The sequence below is a fragment of the Zalophus californianus genome, chromosome 3, assembly GCF_009762305.2.
Source record: "Zalophus californianus isolate mZalCal1 chromosome 3, mZalCal1.pri.v2, whole genome shotgun sequence".
NCBI lineage: Eukaryota > Metazoa > Chordata > Mammalia > Carnivora > Otariidae > Zalophus > Zalophus californianus.
The window spans coordinates 188821333-188843664 of NC_045597.1; the positions used below are offsets into that span (position 1 = coordinate 188821333).

At 47.3% G+C, this 22332-nt stretch overlaps 1 protein-coding gene across 1 annotated transcript in view; it reads left to right on the forward strand.

The window, feature by feature from the left end:
• Positions 1–487: 487 nt before the first annotated feature.
• TRPM8 (transient receptor potential cation channel subfamily M member 8) overlaps positions 488–22332 on the forward strand; it is an 89247-nt gene continuing 67402 nt past the window's right edge. Inside the window, exons 1-3 of the mRNA XM_027590139.2 lie at positions 488–545; positions 12619–12740; positions 16544–16617. Coding sequence (XP_027445940.2) covers positions 12624–12740; positions 16544–16617 — 191 coding nt within the window. The 5' untranslated portion in view covers positions 488–545; positions 12619–12623. The remainder of the gene's footprint in view (positions 546–12618; positions 12741–16543; positions 16618–22332) is intronic.

A 22332-nucleotide genomic window follows, 5' to 3' on the forward strand; every position in this document is an offset into this window, starting at 1 on the left:
CTCACTTCCCCCCACCCAGCTAGCCCAGGGCAGAATATATGTCAGTGTGGAGAAAGTTAACAGGATCTTAAAAAAAGGGACAGTTTATTAAATGTCCTCTATTCACGGTTTTTTTCTAATCAATTAAAAGCTTTCAATCTGTTGATTCATCTTGTCATTACCTTCCATAGTGAGCATTTCCTATTTCATTTGTGGTTTTTAAGATGTGCCACAAATTGTAGAAATTAAATTTTAGTGTGACTTAATACTAGGACTGGCAGGCCAAGATAAGGAAGTTTATGTTTACTTTCTTAGCATTTAAAATGCCATGTTCTATAGTTATGCCTGAGTCACTCATATTCAATCACCACATTGCTACCGTACACCACGGCTTTAAGAGTCTCCTCTCAGTGGCTTAAATTTTTTTGTTCTCTTCAAAGAGCCTGAGGGAGGAGGGCGGGGCTGAGGAGAAGCTCCCGTTATAAAAAGCCTTCTTCCTTCGCAAGACGGGGAGGCCAGCAGGATCTTTCCAGTGAAAGCAAATCCTGCCTGACAAACCTCAACTGGTATGTTATCAACTTTTGCTTTTCATGTCTCTATAAATGTTGCAATTGCTGTAACTTGTAGAACTGGTATGAATAGAGGATGTTTGGCAAGGACATCATTTAGATTTTCTATGAAGATTTGAAACTAACAAGACAAAAGGTGAAATTTCTCAAAGAGCTGTTGGGATAAGCAATAAATGCTAGTTCACAGATATTTATAGTACTCGTTTGGATTTATTTAGAGACGTAGGAGACTGCACTAGGTTTTTGAATGATTTAAAATACAATCACAGCTTTTTTTTTTCCTGATTGACAGAATCAGAAGTTTCCTCAAATGAGCTTTACTAAAAAATTCACTGGCATCTAAACTCTGCAACTGACTGTCTAAAGCAATCCTATGTTCCTTTTTTTTTAAAGATTTAAAAAAAAATTTATTCATGAGAGACAGAGAGAGAGAAAGGCAGAGGCAGAGGGAGAAGCAGGCTCCCCGCAGAGCAGGGAGCCGGATGCGGGGCTCGATCCCAGGACCCTGGGATCATGACCTGAGCCGAAGGCAGATGCTTAACGACTGAGCCACCCAGGCGCCCCAATCCTATGTTCTCAGACCTATCGAGGACATCACAAAACAGGTTTTTCTTAAATCAAGACTATGATGGGGCCTAAATTAGCCTCAAGAAAGAACGTATTCCAACAGCCAACAGTCTTTGATAAAGAAGAAAAGTATATTTGACTTATTTTTACATACAGCTTCTGAAACATGCTCATGGCTTGTATTCTTTAGAAGCAAAAGGGAAACACTGGGGGTTGGATGAATAATTAAAGGTTTTATCTCTAATTTTGAGGCCATGATTGCCAAGGCTGACTTCTTCAGAGTTAAGATTCTTAGGCAGAAAACAAGTAGTACACTTACGGTAGGGGTTTCAGCTCCTCGGTGTCTTGAGAGTGTAAAGAACTTTCTTTCAAGGTTGTGACTTTTGATTTATAATTCTTTAAAATTTGGAACAAAGTTGGTATCACCCATTATTCAGCTTTTTTGTCTTGCCTAAGAGTTGTCGTTAATCTTGGCACCTGTGAAGAAAATAGGATCCAGGCACCTAGGGACCCCCAGCCTTTCCCCTTATTCTAGGGGTGGAGGGGCTCTCAGCAAATAGCACCTTCCAGCTCATTTGCTGCCTGGACTCACCTCCTGTCTCTCACCTCTCCACTTTGGGGCAGGAGACCCCAGAATCATTGACTTTAGGAGCTCCCCTGGGCTTTCACCGTTGGGGTTTAACCCATCGATGCAAACTTTAAAAATGTGGCTGACAAAAATATGGCAATTAGAAAAGTGGGGTAATTCCTACAAGGAAACGGATCTCATTTCTCCAGGGCGAAGGAGGTGGGGGAGGCTAGGTGCACGTCGACCCTCGCAGGTCCACTGTAGTTCCTGCGTGTACCTCAGGCCAGAATGGGAATTGAGATTTCTCCGATGGTGTCATTTCTATCTGAAGCTTCCGCAAGTGTCACACTCACCATTATAATGAATAATTGATGGAAATGAAGAGTGGAGATGGCCGGGGTTTGGTATGGGGCCCTTTGGAACATTCTTTCAGAGCACGAACGACACAGTTCTTCTCATTCAGTGCTTTGTAAGGAAAACTTCTCCCGTCTCCTTTACCGTATGGAGACTTAGATATACATCCTGGTTGAAAACGACATCTCAGGACTGGTGTGACCGTGGCGAGAGGCAGGTAAACCATAATCTTGAAAATATGCCACATGCCATTCTTGTGTTTGGACAATAACAGAACAGATTGGTTTTTGATTTTGGTTTTGTTTTTGCAACTGGCTCACAGGATATGAGAGTATTCTGTTGTGAATGTGATTTCTAGATTATTTAAAATTAGTTATGAGCATCAGTAATAAAAATAGTGTTAGGCCAACCTCACCCCTGGCCAACAAAACCAGGTTTCTAATCCTTGATTTAAATGTTAATGGTGTATTCATATAGTATAAATGACAATCTATTTCTTCCCAAAGAGATATTAAAGTAGCACACAGTAGCTACTTTAATTAAACTTACAGCTTAATGTTCAAGGATTGGGCTCTCAGGCCAGCCTGTCTGAATTTGAATCCTGTATCCTCTACTGATCTGCTGTGTGGCTTTGGGGAAGGTATTTAACCTTTCTGTGCCTTGGTTTCTTCATCTGCTTAAGTGGGAAAAATAAGAATCATATAGTTCACAGGAGGGCTGAGGGCTGATATATGTTAAGCGCTGAGTATAGCACCTGGAACCTGAGACATCACAGGAGACATGGCCATTATTCACTGCTAGCGTTAGGGTGCCGTTCACGGCCCGACGAAATGTGTTTCATGGGCTCCCAGGAGGAACTGTATATATGGTCCATAGATTCAAGCCATGACCACAAAAGCACACCAAGCCCAGACTGATAGGATATGGTCTCTGAATCATCCCAGTTAGGTGCTTTGTGTCTTAGATCCAGTTACAAGTTCTGAAGGGCTGGGATCACAGCTGCAGATGAGAGGGTCCTTGGCGCTATTGGCAGGGTCCTGGGTGAGCCCAGCGGTTCTCTCTCACTGGCCCCCGCCCGCCCAGCAGCACCAGCCACACCTGGGAACTTGTTAGAGATGCAGAGTCTGTGGGCCACCCCAGAGCTGATGAGCACTTTTGGGGGCCCAGCAAATTCGGTTTGTGCAGAGAACATGTGTTTCTCTGGGTGGGAAACTGAAGATGCTGTCAGTCCTTAGGTTGGAACTGCTGTCCCTCCTGATGTGCATGGGAATCAGTATCTTCGCAATCGTATTATGAAAGTGTGACCGTGTGAGTAGCAATTCAGAGTCCATTTTGGTTTTAATTTTTACGGAGGCAATCTCCATAGCACAGTACTAGGATTCCATTAATTTCATCAGACCCCTCCGCAATCTTTGAGAGAAAGGACCATAAAGAAAAATAATTGAGATATTGATAAAAACATGGAAGCAAAGATCATACACAGTTAAACAAGTTAAGTCCTAAATCTGGCCAGACTCTCAGGTATCTGTACCCTGGGGCCCATCGCTTGGCCTCTACCACGGAATCCCTTCCTCTGAGCTTTACATTACTGACGCACCTTCCACCTGCCTTCAGGACTTTACAGGGAACAGGCGCACAGGTTGGTGCTGTAGGCGTTACCGGCTCCATCTAGGATGTCCCCCACCATGTGGCCCCGGTGTTCTTTTTACCCAGGAGTTATTTTCCTCTTAAATTTTTATTTGGAAATCATGGTAGATTCACAGGAAGTTGGAAAACTAATACCAAGAGGTCCCATGTACCCTTCACCCATTTCCCCCAATGGCGACACCACACAGAGCTCTAGTGTAATACCAAAAACCAGGAAACTGACATTGACACTGAGACCTTACTCTGATGTCTCACTGGTTTTACATGTACTCATTTGTGTGTGTATAGTTTTATTCACTTTTAGCAGGACTCCAATAGTGTAGCCACCTCCACAGTCCAGCTTTGGACCGGTTCCATCACTGGAAAGATCCCCCTTTATAGTTCCGCCCATCCCGCCCCACCCCCTCCCCTGACGCAGGTGGTCTTGGTACCCTGGCGGCTGTCTCAGGACATGTGGTTGGGTCCTGCTTGCACCTGACCACGTTCATACCTTTGCCTTGGCCCCCAGCAAGATCAGGCTGCAGTTAGTTTCTATCAGCCCTGCAGGTTGGCTTCCCAGGTCCTGGACCAGCCCCTCACAGTCACCAGCGTTACCCTCTCCTCTGACCCTCTGCTCTTGCCTTGCTCTTTGCTTCCTTGGTATTCAGCAATATTTTAGTAAGTCTCTTCAAAACTTCGCGTACTGAGGAGAAAACAAAAATTTAAACTGTGAAGAAAAGAAGTGGTACCCTGTGTTCTCCATTTATTATTTAGGTTCGTTCCCCCCACACCCCACCCCTTTCCAGGACTACTTGAAGTTGTGGGGACAACTCCCTAACCCACTGCTGCAGTTCCTGGGTCTGCCCCTCTGCCGCGTTCACGGATGAACTGGCTGAAGACATAATTCCTAGATCCAGTCTTGTCCCTCTAAGAAATCCAAAGATGCTTCATCTTCTAGCTTGCAGAAGTTTGATGCCAGCCTTACTCCCTTCCCTCTTGTCCCTTATTTTTTTTTTCTGCTGTGCTCTGTGTCTAATTTTGTGTTTATTCTTATCCTTGAATGATTTCACCAGGACACCTGTAAGCCGATTAATTTTGCCTGGCATGAGACTCAGCGCGGTTTTTTTTTTTTTTTTATTTTGTACTGAAGACTCTTACTAGACAGTGACCTTTTCCGAGCATCCACCCTTCTCTCTTGGTCCCAACTGCCTTCATTACACATTATAAGACTGGGGCGGCAACACTCTCCCTCAAGCCATCCATACCCAGGGTGGGCTGTAATCGGAGCACGGTAATAAAACGACAACAACAAGCTTTCCAGGGCTGCAAAAAACAAAACAACAAAACAACCAAACTTGAGTCTGCTAGTAAAAAGAGCAAATGGTCGAAGTAAAAATTTTAGGTCACTATCTAATAAGAGTCAATAAAAATATTAGCATTTAAGAATAAGGGGAAAAAGCCAATAAATGTTGGCCAGAAAGAGTAAAAATGAGGCTGCCCTCAGGGTTTTCCTTTACCAGGTCGAAAGTCTAGTAAGAATGGATCAGGTTCTACAGTGGGGGGAAAGCGTTGTCAAGCCATCCACAGGCGAAAAGACATTCACGTGAATAAAAAGTTCCTCACGTACACCTCCTAGGAGTCGCTCCGCTGAAATCATCCCTAGGGACTTCCTCTTGATGCGGACGGATGAGTCCAGGATGGACAAGTCAGGTACGAATGGTCTTCGACTGGGCAGGGACACCAGTGACTCGTGAAGAGGATCGAAGTCATGCCATGAAATTTACATGTAAATAAAAATTATTCTCGTGCGTGAAAATATACAATCTAAAAAGAATAGCATGATAATAACAAGCTGGGTCTAAATCCCAGATTACATTGACCACCATGGTGGGGGCGGGGGTGGGGGTGGGGAGTAGCTCAGAGAGTGAGCTGAAGGTCGCGGCAGGCGAGCAAACTTGACCCAAGTCCGACTTTGTGCCGTTAGAGTCAGGTTTGCTGTGGGCTCTGTCATTCTTTCCTAAAGCTACTCGGATTTCCTCCTTAGCATTGCTGCAGAATCTGATATTTTAGGGATCCTGCATCTGATTTTGACATGTATGGGACCCGAGTAAAATTGAGGAGTCTTATGGCCGGTCTCGGCGCGATGCCTTATTCAAAAGATACTCAGGTCCGACAGAGCAAGAGCATTGGAAATAAGTGTGAACGCAAGGGCACAGTGGTAGGCAGACTTCTGAGATGACCCGAAGCCCCCCCCCGCCCCCACCTCCTGGTGTTCCTGCCCCTGTGTGGTCCCCTCCCCTGGGATGCTGGCGGGACCCAGTGACTTGCTTCTAACAGTAGAACACGGCAAAGGTGATTTGGGATGTCACTTGCGTGGTTAGGTTACACGGCCTGTGACTTTGCCTTGTGGCAGATTCTCTCTGTTGCCTTATCAGTTGGCATGCTTTGAAAAAGCCGGTTCCACGTTGGAGGACCCACAGAGCCAGAAACTGCGGGTGGCCTCCAGTCTCCAGCCTCCAGCCACCAGCCGGTGAGGTCCCTCGGAACTCAACGCTCACTCAAGCCATGTAAGCTTGAAGCAGGGCCTTGTCCCGTCCAGCCTTGAGATGAGACCCAGCCCCTGCCGGTACCCGGATGGCAGAGAGCCCAGCTCAGCTCTGCCTGGGTTCCTGACCCGAAGAAACTGTGAGATCAAAGCACGTGTTGTTTTTAGTACTTATATTCTGAGATAATTTCCGACACAGCGAGAGATAACTGATAGGAATGGTTGAACTCAGAAAGGCGTCCAAAAGATGCCGTCCACTTCTCTTGCCACCACCTTATTCATGGTGGCAGCCCTTGACCCATCCAGCCTGCGTGCCCGGCTCTCCTCACACACCCCTACCATCTCTCGTCTCCTCCTCCTGTTCTTCCACATCTGTTCTCCTGGGACTGTCTCTGGGTCCTTTGAATGTAAATCTTTTCAGCTTTTTTGGGCTACTCCCCATTTTCACTCTACCTGGGTCCCAGGAGCTGAGCAGATGAAACACGTTTCCCTGGTGGACGAGACAGGGGAGAAGGTGGCGATGCTTATGTGTCAGTAATATTTTTTGCCACTTTGCTTTTCCTGAGACACCTTATGCACTCTTCTTAGGAAGTCCCCACACTAGTAGGGGTAGTAAGAACAGGAGTGCTGACGTCGATGTCACCCAAGCACCAGGCCGAGCTACTGTGGGCTCGTCCCATGTGATGCTCACCATGTACCGGGGGACGCTGCCGGTCAGCCTCAAGTGTGGCTTTTCCTGACCTCAAGCCCTTGCTGGTGTTTTGTTTTGTTTTGTTTTGTTTCTATCACACAGTCTTATTTCCCTCAAAGTTAGATTGTATAAATAGATGGTTCCCCATGTGTTGATTTGCATTCCTCTTGACATTGAATTTTTCATTACTACAGGCAAGTATTTTGACAAGTCTTTTGGTTTTGCCTGAAAGTTGGACTCCCTGGCCTGTGGTGTGATGTTCGAACTTTCCTGATGTGTTCACCGACCCCGTGATTTTTGAGAACAGCACAGTGAATTGAGTGTGTGCGTGACATGAAATCATCCTTTGCAAATATGATATTAAAGATGGGGGGCGCTCTTGCGGTCATTTTACTGGTGGATTCTTCTTTTGAAAATTTTTTATTTAAATTCAATTTAACATATACTGTATTATTAATATCAGAGATAGAATTTAGTGATTCATCAGTTGCATATAACACCCAGTGCTCATTACATCCAGGGCCCTCCTTAATACCCAACACCCAGTAACCCCATCCCCCCACCTCCCCTCCAGCAACCCTCAGTTTGTTCCCTAGAGTTAAGAGTCTTTCGTGGTTTGCCTCCCTCTCTGGTTTTGTTTTATTTTATAGTTCCTTCCCTTCCCCTATGTTTATCTGTTTTGTTTCTTAAATTCCACATATCAGTGAGAGCATATGGTATTTGTCTTTCTCTGACTGACTTATTTCGCTTAGCATAATGCCCTCTAGTTCCGTCCACATTGTTGCAAATGGCAAGATTTCATTCTTTTTGATGACTGAGTAGTATTCCATTGTATGCATATATACCACATGTTATTTATCCATTCATCTGCTGATGGACATCCTGGCTCTTTCCACAGTTTGGCTATTATGGACATTGCTGCTGTGAACATTGGGGTGCACGTGCCCCTTCGAATCACTGCGTTTGTATCCTTGGAACAAATACCTAGTCATGCAATTCCTGGGTCATAGGGTAGCTCTATTTTTAACTTTTTGAGGAACCTCCATACTGTTTTTCAGAGGGGCTGCACCAGCTTGCATTCCCACCAACTTACTGGTGGATTCTATCAGGTGAGGTCCATCCACACCATGGGCTGTCATTTTCTTGACTTAGTTTTCCAATTTCTAGTTGAGAGTTCCATTAGTTTGGAGAAATAACACTCAGAGTTGAAGATAAAATAAGGGGATGGTCCTCGACTTGAAATTTGTACTTTTAAGCATCATTACTCCAGTGCCCTCCAAATGGGTGGAATGCCGGTGCCTCTTTCATGTGAATGCCAAATACTGCAAATCAGATCCATGGAAAGAAGTAGTATCCCAGTAGGAATTCTGGAGAGGCTTCAAGACCATATACTTACATACGGTGGATATCGAATGCTGTATCCTGTTACGTCGTGTTATAGTTTTGGAGTTATGCCATCATATTTCCCAAGTTGTGCGTGAAACTCCAGCTCCTGATTGTCGTGGTTGTCATGAATAAATCCATCACCTTTGGAGCTTGGTAAACCATTTATAAACTTATTCTTCCTCAATGACAGTGGTGGCTCTCTTATCCATTCCAAGAGACTGAGGTTCCAGGTGTCCCCCATCTGCCTGTGCAGGTGGGTGATGGGAGCAGGTGTACAGAGCAGACCAAAGCTCTAGAGCAGATGTTCCAGGCTGCTATTTGGCAGCAGAAACCTTTCCTCAGAGGGGACCTTCTAGGACCTTGGATACCAGAATGTGATGAAGGCAGGACTGCTCCCACTAATGTGGGTGGGGGGGTCCCTGAGCCCCTCTTAACAGGAAGGCCCTGAGGACCCCCTTTTATTTTTTTAATTTTTAATTATTTTTTTAGGATTTTTTTTTTTTATTTTTGAGAGAGAGAGAGAGAGAGCCCATGGTGGGGGGGGGAGGAGCAGAGCAAGAGGGAGAGAGAAACTTGAGCAGACTCCCCACTGAGTGTGGAACCCGACATAGGGCTTGATCTCATGATCCTGAGATCATGACCTGAGCCGAAATCAAGAGTCGGGTGCTCAACTGACTGAGCCACTCAGACATCCCAAGGACCCCTTTTAAAACCACTCTCTAGACTTGGCTGTTGAGTGAAGCCCTGAACACCTGTGTGTTGTCCCCATTTCTTCTCTGGAGTCAGATTTAGGCAGGCCAGGTAGGACCCGGGTGTTGGGGTTGGAACGTCAATCAATCAGTTCCTTGTCCAGGAAGGATTTCAGACAATATGATGCGAGAGGGAAAAGCAATCAAAATTTTTCATCAGTATTTATTATGTTATTGTTGGCTCTTTTTTCCTTTGACCTTCAATTGGTTATCTATCTTTGATCGATGACATTAGCGGGGGGATTTGCCTGCCCGACAAAGCCCTTCTGCTCCATGCTCTGTTATTCTTACACATGTCACATCTGCCATGTGCTTTCATCTCTCCCTGTTTGCTAGTTTTCTTCTTGCAAGATTGAAACAGGACTCAACGAATCAGCTGCCGGCCCCTCCTCCCATTTGCTCCTGTGGAGGGGAGGTCTACACTGGTTGTCTACACACTCTCTCAATCCCCCCTATTGCTGAGACCCCTGGTCACTGGTTATCTTCCCCTTGCCCAGCCTCTAGATGCTTATCCTGTTTGTTAAGTATATTTTCCAGATTACATGAGCAATGTATTTAACTTTGGTAAATATAAAAAGTAAAAAAAAAAAAAAAAAAAAAGGATTACTCACCATTCCACCCCTTACGTTAGCATATAATGGCTAGCATTTTGGTGTATTTACTCTTGGGTGCCTTCTACACATTAGCCCTGAGGCACTTACCTTCCCTACAGCTGGAGCTGCCTTTCCTGTGGACGCTGAGCCACCTTTATAAGGAGCTGGGAGGGGGAAGTATCCACTCAAGGTTCACAGCTTAGCACCGCACCCAAGCCCCTGTCTGTGAGGCGGGAGCTCTTAACTGCCAGGAATTCCTGCCTTCTGCTGTTTCTTTTTCTCCTTGCAACAGATCATCATAATTTCTCCATGCCCTTGAATTATGCCCCCTTAATGGCTCCACCCTTTTATTTCTTTTGGGTGGAATGTTATATTAATGGAAATTTAGGTTGCTTCCAATGGTCCCTATTAGAAATAACTCAGCAATGAATAGTTTTTCAGTTCAACTTTTTTTGTGTTTCTATTTCTTTTATCTAGGGCCCCCGAAGCCAGTTCATTCAGTCAACAATATTTAAGTGCCTTGCTATACATTGCCCAGTTGTTTTGCACGCAGTAAAATGGTTTCCACCCACCCCAGTCATCTGGAAGAATCTGTCTCATCACCCTCTTCCCAACATCAAATACTATCATCTGAAAATACCTCCTCTCGGTGTTTCATTGTCGTTGGGCTTTTATGTAAAGGGAGGCTTAGTCTGTTTTCGAATTTACTAGCGATCTGTGTTCTCTCTAAAGTGGATTTGGATTTTAGCCCTTAGACTATTTTTCTTCCGGGTTTTGTATTGTTCTGCCTGGTGGTACGACTTTGTTACTTTTCCTTAGCACATGATGCATCGACTGGTTTCTCCCTAGTGTGACTTTCTTTTTTTTTTTTTTTTAAGATTTATTCATTCATTTGAGAGAGAGAGAGAGAGAGAGCGAGCGCACGTGAGGAGAGAGAGAATCCTCAAGCAGAGTTCCCAATGAGTGTGGAGCACAATGCGTGGCTCAATCCCAGGACCCTGAGATCATGACCTGAGCCGAAACTGAGTAGGACTCCTAAACGACTGAGCCACCCAGACGCCCCTACCTGGTGTGACTTTCACTCCTCCCTCCCCTCCTGGCTATGGTCTTATCCAATTTACCTGCCCTTTCCCAAGGTTCCCCGGGGAGCCCCTGGGATGTAAGACGTCCTGAAGAAAGCCCAAACTCATAATCAGTCAACCTGAACATCAGCTGGGCTCAGGAAAGCAGTTGGAAATGAATACCTAATGTAGACATTTGACATGTCGGAAAGGGGCAGCCCACTGCACGTCTCACGCAACTTGCCCATTTCTTGTTTGAGGTGTGACTAAAAAAGCAAATATACACCTTTTCCCGTTGCAACGAAAAAAGCAGTTTTTCATTGTGAGGCAAATGAAATCATTTCCTGACCGTTGGTGCCCTACTTAGAAGCAATTTTCTGTATGGGGACCACAGTAAGTACCCTGCAGGATTGATCTGTGGTTTTACAATAATGTATGTAAAGTACCAATTAATACTCGGGGCCTCTCTTTGAAATGTCTGGGGAGAGAAGTAAAAGCACTGGTCATTTTAAACAACCTGTACTAGCTGCTCTGAATGGGTTTCAGAGAAGCTTCCAGACTCTGTGGGGTGGGAGAGTTTTGAGGCTGCCTGGGAGGGGCAGTTGGGACGGAGATGTCAGGCCCACCGGGCTGAGGGTCAGGAACATGTGGCTGAGCGGCAGGTCTAGGCCTCTCCACATCCAGGGGTTCTAGAAGGCTATGTGGAAGCAGTTTGAAAGCGGCAGGAGGATTTAGGGTTTGGGAGGGGCTGTTATTTATTCGTTTAAATTGTTCACTCACTAAATAGTTGTACAGATCTACTCTGCACACCTTGCCAGGTCCTGGGACTAGAGTACTGAACCAGAGAGATCTGGTTCGGAGACCAAACAGATCATTAAACAAATCAGGGCTCCCACGGCTGTGTGGAGGGTAGAGATGCTGCAGGACCAGTCAGCAGGACATGCCCCCGCCCGGGGGGGTAACAGAGCCCCTCCCCAGAAAAGTGGTGCACACGTGAGGCCCGGAAGATGCGCAGACGACGAGCAGACAGGGGATCTGGGGAAGAGGGTTCCAGACAGAGGGTGGGACCCCGGGGGCCATTAGAGAGGCTGGTGAGGGAGAAGGAGGTGGGACTGGCTCTTGGTGACTGGACAGCGGGCATGGGTAGCTGGGGGAGCTTGGTGTCAGAGGAGGAGGCTCAGGGAGACCAGGAAGGATGAGGCTTTCGTTCTAGGAAGTGTTGTGTCTGCTGTGTCTGCCGGACAACACAGGGATGTGGATGGAGTAGCCACTGGTGGTTTTTGTCTGCAGCCCCGGCTGAGGGTCGGAGGCCCCTGCAGGTTGGGATGGGAGGGTCTGGGTGTGAGGAGAACTGGGGCAGCCTGGGAAGCCTCCCTGTGGTGGCTGAGGCTTCTGCGTCTCCGGGACCAAAGACCAGCTGCCAGAGCTGAGAGGGGATGGCCGGGTGTCCCTGGGGCCCAAGTGCCGGCTCTGAGTCTCAGGGCGACCTGGACACCCAGGCCCTTGGCCCCTGCCACCGCCGGGTGGATCGGGGCCTGGGTCCTGCTCGGAGTCCGGCCCCTTCCTCTAGCTGACATAAGCCATCGTTAGGGCTTGTTCTTTCCATTCCTTTTACTCCATATCCCTGAAGCTGGAAGTACCTATTGCGAACCTCCCAAGTGTGGTGGTCTGTGTTGCGGGACCCCACCTCGGAGAGGGACATCGAGGGGTGGGGCAGGGCCGGTGCCGTGAGGACGGGAACTCAGGCAGGTCCTGGAGGATGCGGGGGGATGAGGCCAGGAGAGCAGGGCAGGGGTACAGTTACCTGTGGGGGTCCTGGGCTGGAGCAGGAGATGGTGGAGCCAGAGGGCCCTGAGACGGGGCTTTTTGCGAAGCCCTTTAACTGTTTGCAACTCAAACTAACCCCCCTGCCCTGCCCCATTCTCCACAGACAAGATGTCCTTCGAGGGGGCCAGGCTCAGCATGAGAAACAGAAGGAACGGCACGATGGACAGCACCCGGACCCTGTACTCCAGCATGTCTCGGAGCACAGACGTGTCCTACAGCGAAAGCGTGAGTCCCCAGCGGCGTGGTCACGTCAGAAGGCAGCACTCTGGCCATTATGTTATTTAGGGGACCCACTGCCTCTTTAAAAAGATCGTACCATATAGTGTTCTGTTCTGTGGGCTGTTTTAGTCACACGTGGAAATATTTTCTCTTCTGTGTTGTTTTCCCAGCATCCTTGTTTTAAAAGTTGTAACCTTAATACGTTGTTACCTGATGCGTTTGTTAATGGGCGGCTCGTGCGGTTTGCGATACTGAGCTGTTAACACTCGTTTTCCTGCTTCGTGCTTGGTGTTCTTGCCTCCAGTCCCACGGGGCTGCGAAAATGATTCTTGAATCTAAGTCCTTCTCTTCAACTCTACGGCCGGGTCTCAGTTTGGGTCCTTCTTTGTTCTTGCAACAGCTACTGACTGTTCTCCTGGGCACCCGTGTCTCGGGTTCGGAGCCAGCGTCCGTGCTGCCCTGCCGATGTGGGGACCGGCCAATCGTGCTTCCTGGGGGCCGGCAGAGGCCCTCGTCCTTTCGTCCCTGTCCACTGTGCGGCTGCTTGGGCACGTCCCACTGGCTTCGTGCCCACCCTGCGGGCAGATCCAACATGCTCGCTTGTCAGGAAATGCAGACAGGAGTCCAGTCTGATACCAAGGGCCCCCCTCGGCTGCGACGTTGGAAGGCAGGACGGTGGCTCGCTGTGGGGACGAGGGCGGAGGAGGGGTGGGGAGGGGTGCTGGGCATGTCGGGGTTTAGGTCTGGCTGATGGTTACGTGGGGCTGGCTTTGTGACCTGTCAGTGAGCTCTAAGACAACAAACGAGGGGCAAAACGGCCCCCCATACTGCGTCTGTAAGGAAGCGCTGGTTCTCGCACGGGCGCATCCCCAACACGGAGCACCTCCTTGGATTTTACACCTGGTCTCCCTTAGTCCTGGCCCTGCAGGAAACGAATGATGGACGGAGACAGTGGGGGCCTCTCCTCCAGCCTCAAGCAATGAGAGGCCTCTGGGAAGGCAGGAAAGGCACTTAACCCATCTTGCTCTTGGACTCGGGCTGTGATGCCCATGGGAGATGGACAAAGGCTGACTTTTTCTCTTGCCACACTCCGTGGCTCCCAAAGGATTTCTCCCATGCTCTCGGAGGTGTTGGCTGCCCCCTGGGTAGGAATTCTGAGACCACCTAAGGACACTTCAGTTCTGGGGGTCCTGTTGGCAGCCACCCCCCCCCCCCCCCCCCCGTGAACATACAGCTCTGCAAAGTGCATTTTCAGAGGGAATTTTTAGCCACAAAGCAGCGTTTATGCCACCATTCCTCCCTGGTCGCTGACTTCACAGGAGTATACATCTGTTGAGTTCTCTCTCTCTTTTTCTTTTTAAATTTTATTTATTTATTTGACAGAGAGAGAGAGAGAGAACAAGCAGGGGGAGCGGGCAGAGGGAGAGGGAGAAGCAGACTCCCTACTGAGCAAGAAGCCTGATGCGGGGCTCGATCCCAGGACCCTGGGATCATGACCTGAGCTGAAGGCAGACGCTTAACCGACTGAGCCACCCAGGTGCTCCGCTGTTGAGTTCTCTTCGTTCGGTTAAGATTAGTTAAGATGTTAGAAAATATCACCAGGGAGAAAGGGCATCATAGGCTTTCAAGATTTTTGCATTCAGATGAGTGTCGGAATTATGGTTGCATTTTTATTGTCTATGGAAGAGAATGTCCAAGTGTTAATTTCCAGCTTAAGGAAGAGTAATAAAACGAACACTTTTGTACCCACCACCAGCTTAAGGAACAGGATATCAGCAGGACTTCGGGAGGCCCCACGTACCCCCCATGTCGTCCCCTCCCTCCTGCCAGAGGTGACAGCAAGCCTGCATTTTGTGTCACTCATTCCTCGCTTTTGTTTATAACTTTATTATTTGACTATATATATATATATCCCTAAACAATATATTGTTTATTTTTAAAAAGATTTTATTTATTTGAAAGAGAGAGAGCATGAGCAGGAGGGAGCAGCAGAGGGAGAGGGAGAAGCAGGCTCCCTGCTGAGCAGGGAGCCCGATGTGGGGCTCGATCCCAGGACCCCGGGATCATGCCCTGAGCCGAAGGCAGACACTTAACCGACTGAGCCCCCCAGGAGTCCCTGTATAGTTTACTTTTATCTGGTTTTGATACACATGGAATTCTACAAGTATTCTTTTTGGGAGTTTTGTTGTTGTTGTTCATCATTATGTTTTTGAGATTCGTCCGTGTTGATAGTTGTAGCAACTGCTGATCCATTTCACTGCTGTTCAGTGCTCCGTCATGTGCATGTCTATCCAGCTTGAGGAGAACATTTGGATTTTAGGGATTTGCTTTTAGGAGCGATGCCACATGAATATTTTTGGATGTGTGAGCTGGGGTTCCCTGGGAAATGTTCTTAGGGTGAAGCCGGGTGGGTGAGGGTAGACACCTTGCCCTCATGGGGTCTGGGTTTAAGACACAGGATTTGTGGGGTCACTTTTGTTCAAAGGGCCAGGAAGAGGAGGCGTGTGGTCCCCGTTTCTCTGATGTTTCAGAATGCAGGGCGGTGGGGAGCAGAGGGCAGCAGACTGTTGAATGCACTGTGGACTTCATTCCTACGCTCTGTTTTTGTGGGGCACAGCTGGTGGCAGCCTCGCTGTTGGGGATGAGGGGTCAAGGCTGGCTTTGGTGCTAGCGGGCTGATTTGGGAGGCCAAACCTGCATGAAGTTGTTGGAGAACTCAGTGGCCTGAGGGAAGGGGGTTTGGACGGCCAGCCCCACCTCCCCAGGGCAAGACATCCCTGTAAGGCTGACAACCCATTGCCAGGCATTCTGAGCTTGTGGGCTGTTCACGGGACAACCCTACCTCTCTCTCCCCAGGGCATGATTTCTAAGGGGATCACTTTGCTGGCCATGGTAGATAATTTTCCAGAGTGGTTGTACCAGTTTACTCACCCACCCCTAGTGGGCGTGAGGCCCCACTGCCTCACATTTGGTATCAGCTGCCTTTTTGATTTTTCCAACCTGGTGTGTGTGCAATGGGAAGTCACTGTGGTTTTCCTTCACAGTAGCTTCATTACTGGTGAGGCTGAGCCCTCTTTACACATTTATGGGTTATTTTTGTGTCCTCTTTTATTCGATGCATGCTCATGCCTTTTGTCATTTTCCCCTTCATCCTCTTGTTAGTGATTTCAAGTCCTTGGTAGATAGTCTTATCTACCAATCCTGTGATTATCAATGTGTATTGCAATTATATTCTCCCACTTGAGGAGTGTAGTTTTTTCCAGTGTATTCTTCAGCTCTTTCCAAATAGTTTGCTTTTGCCTCTGAAGGTAAGCCTTTGGTGTATAGGAACTTGTGGTTGTTTATCAGAATGAGTTCCCGGATATGCCTCACCACCTTGTCCATGGGGGAGCAAACACAACCCTTGAAGGAGTCTTTGGAATATGTCTTCTTTTGAAAAGCAAGTGTAAGAGGGAAGAGAATCTGCTTTGATACATTATTTATGCTAAACTATCAACAAATGCTTACATTCCCTTGGTAGTCTTAGAGACAGAAAAACATAATTTGTATGTGTATCATGACATTTATTACAAGATAAGGCCAAGTTAACTTGTAGAAAAATTTGCATTTAGTTATAAAAATTTAAATGCATGCCTCTTTTAAAAAACTGTTGTAGTACTCTAAAAACATGAACGGATGCTGGGTGCTATGAATATGTGGTAAATTCTTGAAACCTTTGAAGTAGGTGTAGATCACATTAAGTATTCGTTAATGACAGCAGTGTGTGAGAATAAATTAGTGATATGCTGTCTAATGTTCTTTCTCCAAAGGACTTGGTGAATTTTGTTCAAGCAAATTTTAAGAAACGGGAATGTGTCTTCTTTACCAAAGATTCCAAGGCCACGTAAGCAACGATTTTCCCTCCGTTTTTGCTTCCATGTTGGGAAAATAAATCATTAACAACCATTACAATGAACAAACGAATGTTCACTAGTTCATTATTAAAGTTGTTTTCATCTTGCAATTCTCAGAAATGGTGGGTGAGCAGGAAGAATTTGGCAAGTAGCTTGGACTTGGTCCCTAGAGTGAGTGCCTAGAGTGGTATCATTTCGTTTTATATTTTTAGCTTTGGCAATAGTTGGTAGAGGCTCCAAGAGAGGCTGTCGCCCCCTTCGGTGTTCCCATGCGCCTGGGAGCCCACCTGAGTGGCCACCCGAAGGTTGTTGTGCTGTAGTGGTTGGCAGATGACCCCAAGAATGAGCGTGTGTGGCAATCTGGCTCTTCTGTTAGCCTGTTGACTTTGGGCCTTCCCATCCAATCGGGTGTTCATCTACTCTGAGTCTCAAGTGTTTTGGAGCATCAAGGCTGGGTTTCAAAACCCATGGAGAGCGGCCCTTGGCAGCTGTAAATGCAGGAGGTGCTCGATGAATGTTAGCTAATGAGTGAGTGAGTGAATGGACCGACTGCTGATTTTTCCCATAGAAGATGCGCCTGGACCCAAAGAGATAATTTTAGTGCTACCCCCCTCTCATCCTGTCCCTCTGCCTTTCCTTGGTTGCCTGGGGCTGAGAGGAGAAAGAATCTAGCTCTTAACTGGTTGGACAGTTGCTGCTGTAGTTTATAATTAAAGCACTGACCTTCTGCTGAGCTGAGGCAGCCAACAGAGGAAGGATGTAAGAACAAGCAAGAGGAGGTACATTAGAACCAGCCCTGGATCCAACCTTGGCTCAGCCGTCTGCTCGCTGCATGACCTTGAGCCAATTATTCTTCTTTCTGAACCAAATTCTCTGATGCTAAAACGCTAGCAAAGAATGCCTCATGGGTTGTGGCAAGGATTCAGTGCAGTAGCACACAAAATACCTATTATAGTGCCACAGAGCATAAAAAGGTCCTAATAAATGCATTTTCTTGATTTGTGTCAGTTAGAAAATGACCCTCAGAACAACTAAGAATCTCTATTTTGTCGCTGGTGGAAACTTACTCATCATGAGTCATTTTGACAGAGTATAAACTTCATGAGTCAGCTATTTATTCCCTGAATGGTTTCAATGAAAGATTTTGCTGTTATTCTATTGTTTGACCGGTGGAAAATACAGTTTGGATTCATTCATTCACTCAACAAATGTTTATTGAGCATCTACTATGTCATGGGGACTTACGTATTTGATTGCTAGTTCTACAATCAACCCCTTTTCAAGATAGCTGCTCTTTTTTTTAAGATTTTATTTATTTATTTGAGAGAGAGAGAGAGAGAGTGAGAGACAGCGTACAAGTTGGGCGAGGGGCAGAAGGAGAGGGAGAAGCAGGGTCCTCATTGAACAGGGCGCCTGATGCGGGGCTTGATCCCAGGACACTGAGATCACGGTCTGGGTTGAAGGCAGGCACTTAACGAATTGAGCCACCCAGGCGCCCCATGGTAGCTGTTCTTATCACTCGACAGACAAGGCATGTGAGCCCCAAGAGTTCAGTATTTTACCCAAGGTCACCCTGCCAGTGGGAGAAGGATGAGCGGGGACTGGACCCAGGTTTTCCGATTCCTAGCTTGTGTGTTCTTTTTATCTCCTGCCCCCACCCTTTCTAAGAACAACACTGCCTCAGGCTGACTGTATTCATCAGCAATTTCTTAGGTGCAGAAATCCAGTCTAATTGGTTTAAGTGAGAAGGGTAGTAATGGGAACTTCTGGCTGAAAAGCACAACCAGAGCCAGGGCTCAACGGTGCAGAGACTCTGTCTCTTCCCACCTGTCATCTCTGTTGTTCTCTGGGTGGGCAGGCTCGTCACAAGTGGTGGCAAAGTGGTCACCATATCTGACATGTTACCAGCTTACCATTTTACCAGTGGGGGAAAGAGGGCCTCCTTTTTAGCAAATCCTCCAAAAATTCTGGACTGCTGTTCATGGCTCTTCTTGGCCTTAGTTGGGCCATGTGCCCCCCTCTATACCTGTGTCTGGGGCTGGGGAATAGGACATGTTGATTGGCCAGGCTTGGGCATCGTGTCCACACGGGCTCTGTGTGGAAAGGAAGGATTCCTCAAAGGAAAATCGGGGTGCTCCTACTAACAGAACAGGAAATGGATGCAAGGTAGGGAAACCTATAGCTGTCCACTTGAAAGTGCTTGATTACAGCTTGAGTCTGGCCCAAAACAAAGGGATCTCCATCTTCAACAACACAAGCAGAGGGCAGGACCTTGTGTCCCAAAGACCTCAGGGTCTTCTGGTTCCCTTCCAGAAGGGCACAAGGTTGTAGACCAGGGTCAAGACTCTCTACTCTTTGAAATTCCCTGTATTTATTACTATTATCTCTCCATAGGTGGTAGGAATACTCTGTGTCATCCAAATTACCCATTGGACAAGGAAATCAAATGGAGTGACTGTTAATATTGATACCCTGAATTTGCTTGCTTGCCACACAAGCTGACAGAGGCTGTCCACGTCTCCCCAGAGAATCCCTGGGGTTGCTCACATGTGCTACGCCCAGACTGCTCAGGTTTCTCTGCTCTCCCCCTTGTGGATGTCTATTTCTTGAGTAGTCACTGGAGAATGATGCCCAACCATTGCCCCTACTGGTGAAGGCCTTCTGAAACATTGCTGCCCAGCTTAGGGGCTGCGTCCTGGCACTCCTGAGGCTGCAAGCCCCTGATCTGTGTTTGCTCTCTTCTGTTCTCACCGCCTTGGCCATGCTGCATTCTAGCTAGAAATAGGGAGGACTCTGCTTTCTCTAGAGCCACTCTCTGCAATGGACCTTTCTGTCATGATTGAAATATCCCATATCTGCACTGTCCAATATGATAGTCACTAGCCACAGGTGGCTCTTGAGCATTTGAAATGTGGCTAGTACAATCAAGGAACTGAATGTATGTAATTTTAATTTTAACTAATTTAAAAATTGCAACATGTGGCTAAAGTCTACCTTATTGACAGTGTAGCTCTGCAGGATTCAGACTTGAGCTGAGAGGGTCCTGATGTTCTCCTGTCTGCTCCATCTCTCCTTTCTGTCACCCCTAGCTCTCCTGTGGGTATCTGCTCTCCTAGTGCCTTCCTGGCCTCCTCTCCATTTGTAAACCAAGTCATGCAAATTGGTGCTTAGAGGGCTACCAGCCTGCAGACCATCAGGATGGAGCCTACAGTTCTCTCAGCCGAGGTCACCTGAGGCACACCCCTACCCTTAAAAGGAAAAAGGGCTGAAGAGTCTGTCTTCAGTTATAGGTAGAACAGGTGGAGCAGCGACTTCTCTTTCCCATCCTGCGACGAGCTTTGGTGGGTGTGGACCGACCCCGGCGGGCGGCAAGATGGTAACCGCAGAGAGAGGAGGGAGCCAACTTAGACTCTAGAGACCTCTAGAGTCTAGAGGACTCTGAGACCACTGGGGAGCAGCCTTGGCTCAGTAAGAGAGCTGAGTGAGGACCCCAAGTAAGGGGCTGAGTAAGAGAAAGGACTGAGGAAGTTGAGATCAGTTCTGGTTGTCTTTCTTTTCTTGGCCAAACTGCGTGACGCCCCGCAAACTGTTCCAGAAAGGAGGCGAGATTACTGCTGAAGGAGGGATTTTGGTTCCAGGCGTTACCTCAATTTTTATAGCCCTGGAAAATACTGAAAGTCTGACATATATTTTGAACCCAGATAATTTCCATACTCTATAGTAATTAGGACTTTGAGTTACAAGGAACTCAAGCTAGCTTAACCCAAAAGCGTTGGTTTGCTCTAAGGAAACAGTAATGCCACACAGAACCCAAGAAAAGGCTTGTCTCGGTCCAGGGGTGTAGGTGGGATTGTAGAGCAGGGGCACCCTCACCGGGGTCCCTGTCACATGTGTACTCTCCAGCAGGAACTCGCACGGATGTATCATTCACAGCCTCACCCTTAGTAGGGTGAGCTTCTTGTGAGGATTCCTGCCACAATGTATTTGTTCCTTGCCATCTAAGGTCTTCATTGTGTGGCTTTGGTAGTTACCCTGGGCTTCCAGCACTTCAAGACGATCTCCGTTAGCAGAGTAACTCATTTCAGGTAACACAGTTGAGGCCAGTTGCTTCCGGGTAGTAGAATCTCGGTCACAATTAGAACCTGTCTGCTTCTGGAGCAATCATAAAACCTCGTCCCCAAACTAGTTTTTGCTCCATTGTATTTTTAGAAGCTACCACAGAAAAGCAGGCCACTATTATCATTTTGTAAAATGAAAATGTGATCTACTACCGTAGAGTGTTTTTAGAACTAATTCTACGTTTTGTCAAATAAGCTCATCAGTGAAGAAGACCTTGAGAATACAGTCCTTCCTGTGACAGCTATGTAACAGCTATGTACGCTTAAGCCCACCTTCTGGAAGGCAAAAACAAAACAAAAAACTTACTTTACAAAGATCACTGAGGAATGATGAGGATTCAAATTATTTACAAGAAGACTAAATCAATGTATTTACTCGTTTATGCCTTCATCATTTGGAGGATATTCGTTGAAAGCCAAGAGCAGAGAATAGAAGATAAACAGAGTCTAGTTAGAAGCAAACCCTAACAGAGTTTCTCAGCCTGTTGTATACCTTTATTTGACCCAGCCTGCACAGGGAATCCTTGCTCCAGAGTCACCACATACAGTTGCCCAGGCTGTGCACTGCACAAGTGTGCTAGGGGTCACAGGCCTATGTCTGCCAGAGGGGGCATCTTTTCTAGCATGTTGGTGGTTAGGGTGACTACATACTTTATTTTGAGACTCGGAACACTGATAAGCAGGTTGCAGGCTCCGACCGTACTCGGGCTTGGGCAGCAGGTATAAACTGGGATTGTTCTGGGCAGATCAGGATGTTTGGTCACTGATGCTGTTCTGCTTCTCCACCAGCCATGGCTCCCTTGAATTCTTAGCACCTTCTGACTCTTGTCCAAAAACCGATGGGGGAGAGAGAGAGAGAATAGGGGGAGCCAAATGGGTGGGGCGGGCAGAAAGAAACTGGGAGAACGGAGAATTGCTTTGGCCATAATCCCATTTTTGTTGTGGCTCTTGTTCATTTCTTTGGAGACATGATGGTCAAGGTGCAACGCAGCTCTGGATAGAGCAGCCAAGTAGCCATGGCATGCATTTTTAGATTTTTTTTTAAACTGCATTTTTCTTCTTTTCTGTTGCCATTGCCTCTGCTATTCCTTGATTTGCATGTATGGCACCAGCCCAGCCTAAAAATCACTCGATAGAGGGTGTGCCGTTGTTCCCACCCTCTCAGCAACCCTGAGAGGGGTGGGGCTGTGCTGGGGGAAAGGAGGGCTTGGCTTGTTCTGCGCTAAACTGTGCGGTGCCCCTAACTGGAGAGCAGGCGTCCCATCCAGTTAAGCCCTGGGTGCGGTGAGCTTCGCCGAGGCCCTCCTCACAGCACATTTTCAACCCTTTACCTCTTACTGCCTGTCTTTTCATCCTCCTCCAACTTCGGAGATGCACACGTGTCCCTTAACAAACACACACATTTTAGTCCTGTGGCACTTTTTACGGGAAGAAATAGTGTTCATTTATTGCAGTTTGTCCTTGTCTAGCCCAGATGATTGAAAGTCTCCCAAGCAGCTGATGTCCAGTATGGACAGGATGGTCTCTCTGAGTTCTGGATCGCTTTGGGTCCCTGCCAGGGGACCCACTGTCTCCAGTGAGTACCAT